Source organism: Poecilia latipinna, unplaced genomic scaffold, assembly GCF_001443285.1.
Source record: "Poecilia latipinna isolate Pla-1442-1.1 unplaced genomic scaffold, P_latipinna-1.0 Scaffold1082, whole genome shotgun sequence".
NCBI lineage: Eukaryota > Metazoa > Chordata > Actinopteri > Cyprinodontiformes > Poeciliidae > Poecilia > Poecilia latipinna.
The window spans coordinates 284,571-288,113 of record NW_015113698.1 but is presented as its reverse complement, the minus strand read 5'-3'; the positions used below and the strand labels follow the sequence as shown (position 1 = coordinate 288,113).

Sequence of the window (3,543 nt, the reverse complement as noted above, 5' to 3'; positions counted from 1 at the left end):
GGGTACGTTTGATTTATCCTCAACAGTTCGACAAAAGTCACATTGAAGGCAGCTGCGCGGCTTGAGATGACTGCATGACTTGCAAACGTCACCTCGTTAGTGAAAACATGCACAAAATCGCATCCACTGACCAATCAGTTTGCATCAAATCAATACTCTTGTCAGTTGCCATTGCCTCTGAGAAGTTAGGTAGTTGTTGAATATCAAATATAGATTTAGGTGGCACAGGATGACAGCTTAGCTTGTAATATGGTTCTGCTGCAGGTGTCGGCAGAAATGAAAACGGGAGCTTGGTGTGACTTGCAAAGAAAGCCGTGAATAAAACATTAACAATACCAAACATTATTAATCATAACAGAAAGAAAGAGAAGTTTAGCCAGTGAGGTACATGTTTGGTTGAAGAAATAAAACCTTAGCATCTGATTGTTGCAGAGGGTCTATGATGGCACCTTCACGCCTACTACAAACATAAACTATTTTGAGTTAATGCTTAATAGACATTTTCTGGTTTTATTGTTTTGAAGCGGTTGTACAGTCACCCATCATGTAGGAGTGATACAAATCAGCACATTTCATTTGCCTATCTAGCTTTAGACTTCAGAACAGAGTGGCAGCTCAGCAGGCTGAACACATTCTGAATGCTAGTGGTCAAGAAACAGATTTAACCCAAAGCACGTTCCATTAAACAACCCTCATGTTAATAATCCAAAATAAAAGGAATAATGTAAAGCCAAACAGTGCTTTGTATTTAAATTTTTTTTCACATTTTGTCTCATCACAACCTCAAACTTTAGTAAACTGTGTAGATCAACAGAAATTGTGAAGTGGCCAGAAAAGTATTGAAAATTTCCAAATTGCAAATACTGAACCTTGAAACCTTTGTGTTCGGTTTCAGTGAAGCCAATCACCTTCAAAAGTCACCCGCTAAATAAAAATGTCACCGACGTGTGGCTCAAATTGAGCAGGAACGCAGCCTCACAAACTGTTGAAAAGGCAACACTTTCTGCAAGCAGTGTTGTGCAATATGGAAGAAATGTGGGTGAATGTCACCAGCATTCCTAACTGCAGAAAAAAAAAGATAAAAAACAAAGGCAATTCTTTTCAAAGTTTGTCAAATTTATTTAACTGTATCCAAATGTAGTTGAAGGCCCTCTTCTGACTAGGCCGTGACTGAACGGTGTTCAAGTTCACCAGCAGGAATAGGAGAACAGCGGGTACTGGCTCCAGTCTGCTGGGTTGCTGCGGGGGCCCTGCTGGTTGCCGTAGCGGCATTCCTGTTGCTGGGTGCCGGGCTCCGACGTGGAGAGAGGGTGAGGCGGCGCGTGGAGCAGCGCCTCTGTTGGATCTCGGTTCCTGGGAGGCAACGGGAATCTGGGGTACTCCACTGATCTGAAGGGAAGAAACAGATCCAGTAACATGTTATACAGAACATGCTGGCATTTAGTTAGCTATTTCTGAGTATTGGTGTTGCTTGTCATCGTATTCTATCACGACTGGATGCTTATTTGTCACCTATATTAGATTTTCAAACCTGTAAGGTTGGTAGGAGGTGGATGCAGGCACCAACTGTTCTTCGCCGCCGTAGTCGTACTCCCGCTGCTCCTGGCGCTCAGTGTGGATGCTCTCTGACAAGTCCTGCTCCGGGGCCCAGGGGGAAAGGTGACCCGCCTTCGGTGACTGCTGTGTGGAGGCTGGCTTCTTTCTGACCTGTGCTGACTGAGAGGTAGAGGGCATCCTCTGCAGGCCTGACGAGGAAATACAGCGTCTATTTGTGAGATATATTCATCCACGCTACCTTGTGGTCATTTCATAGCCTGAGGTTTGAACGCAGGTCGCCAGCTCTGCAGGGAACCTATTGTAATCACAGTACATGACTAATTTGGTACATTAGCAACAGTTTGTAATCAGCTTATTTGGGTAAGATGGAAAAGAAAATACCTGCAGCACTGTGAGAAGGACTTTTCTTGTCTTCTATGTACTTTTTTGCAGGAGAACCTTTATTTGAACGGCATCTGAAAAAAAAAAAAAAAAAAACGAAAAAAAACAGTAGTGTCATAATTACTGTAATTTTACCAGAAACTCTTAAGGACACATACAGGCAGAGAAAAACACCCGAAGAGGCAGCTGCTAATGTCTGATAAAATGCCAAAACATGTACCTTTTACTGTGAGAATGGGTTCCTCCTTCCCTAAATCCCTTTGCAAACGGATTGTGATCAATCTTCAGCTTGGTAATCTAAACAAAGACAGGAGAAAATAAATCCCATTGCATTAATAGGAAACAGCCATACAAATGTGAAGCAGATCAAAAAATCTGCTGCCCATCTTCCAAACGGCCGTCATTCAGTCTGGTTTGTGCACATCTATCTATCACTGTGTGGTTCGGCTCCGAATGAATCCAAACTGCAACAAACAACCAGACCTACAGAGGGAACCATCAGCCCTGACTTTCTCTCCATCTGTGACTTGTACAGGTCAAAACAGGGCAGATAACATCGCTGTAGACCCCACACATCCTGGACACAAACTGTTTGGATGTTTATATATAGGTAAAATTGTCGCCACAGAGACGACTTCTTTCCCCAGGCTGTTTCTCTGATGAAAACTAACCAGCATTTCCACATTGATTCCATGAATGTTTGCACTAATTTAAACCTGTTTTCCTCTTTTGTAAAAACTCTGCATATAAAAGAAAAAAAATATCTCCCAAAAATGTTATTTATACATTTATATTTAAAATGTCAGGAAGCACCGTGCAACCAAAGTGAAATTCCTTGTTTATGTGCACCAGCCTGGCCATGTTCAGATTCTTGATACTTTCAGATAAAAGGTTCAGATGGTCTCTACTTGTTTTATGCACCGTGCATGGGAAAGACGTGACGTCTTATTGGTACCTTTGGATTTTGGTAAGCGGTAACAGCAGTGAAAACCGTCTCTGGGAACGAGAAGGTCTGAAACGATCCCCAACACACAGTGTGTGGACTGTCTGCCTGTATCACATGAAACCGTGGGTAGTAACGATGCATGGAGTGGAGGATAATCTAAAAGGCAAAACAAGGAAAGTGAGAATAAGTCACTCAGCATAAGGAGAGTTTAATGTTATATCTATTAAGATTTAAGGTGTGAAACTGTGTTTTACATGACCATGCTGATCCAAGGTGTTGTTGGTGAGCTTCATCTTGAGGAAGGACAACGACTGCTTCATCCAGTGACTTCCTACAGCCGGGGAGTCCGGGTGAATGTATGTCCGACATGGGGGCTGGGGCTCAGACTTCCCTGCGACTTCCCACTGCTCCTTCTTCCACTACAGAGAGACAGATGTGGGGGGAGGGAGAGGTCCAGCATTACCACATGAGAGACCTCAGGATATCAGTAATTAGTCAAGATGCTCCAAGTAGCCAAAAAAAAAAAAATCCATTTTAATTTCTCTTAATGTTGGCATATTTCCAGGACTCTGACAATACTTTTATTTCTCTAAAGGAAAGTAATCACTCAGTTTTACATCTTGATCTTCACAGACCCCCCCCTCTCTTCCCACCCCCAC

General features: G+C 42.8%; 1 protein-coding gene across 1 annotated transcript in view; it reads right to left on the bottom strand.

Moving 5' to 3' along the window:
- Positions 1-1,104: 1,104 nt before the first annotated feature.
- Positions 1,105-3,543, bottom strand: part of LOC106959454 (T-box-containing protein TBX6L-like) — a 6,420-nt gene continuing 3,981 nt past the window's right edge. Inside the window, exons 3-8 of the mRNA XM_015052029.1 lie at positions 3,139-3,303; positions 2,894-3,040; positions 2,159-2,235; positions 1,939-2,012; positions 1,532-1,745; positions 1,105-1,389 (exon numbers count right to left, since the gene is read on the bottom strand). Coding sequence (XP_014907515.1) covers positions 1,188-1,389; positions 1,532-1,745; positions 1,939-2,012; positions 2,159-2,235; positions 2,894-3,040; positions 3,139-3,303 — 879 coding nt within the window. The 3' untranslated portion in view covers positions 1,105-1,187. The remainder of the gene's footprint in view (positions 1,390-1,531; positions 1,746-1,938; positions 2,013-2,158; positions 2,236-2,893; positions 3,041-3,138; positions 3,304-3,543) is intronic.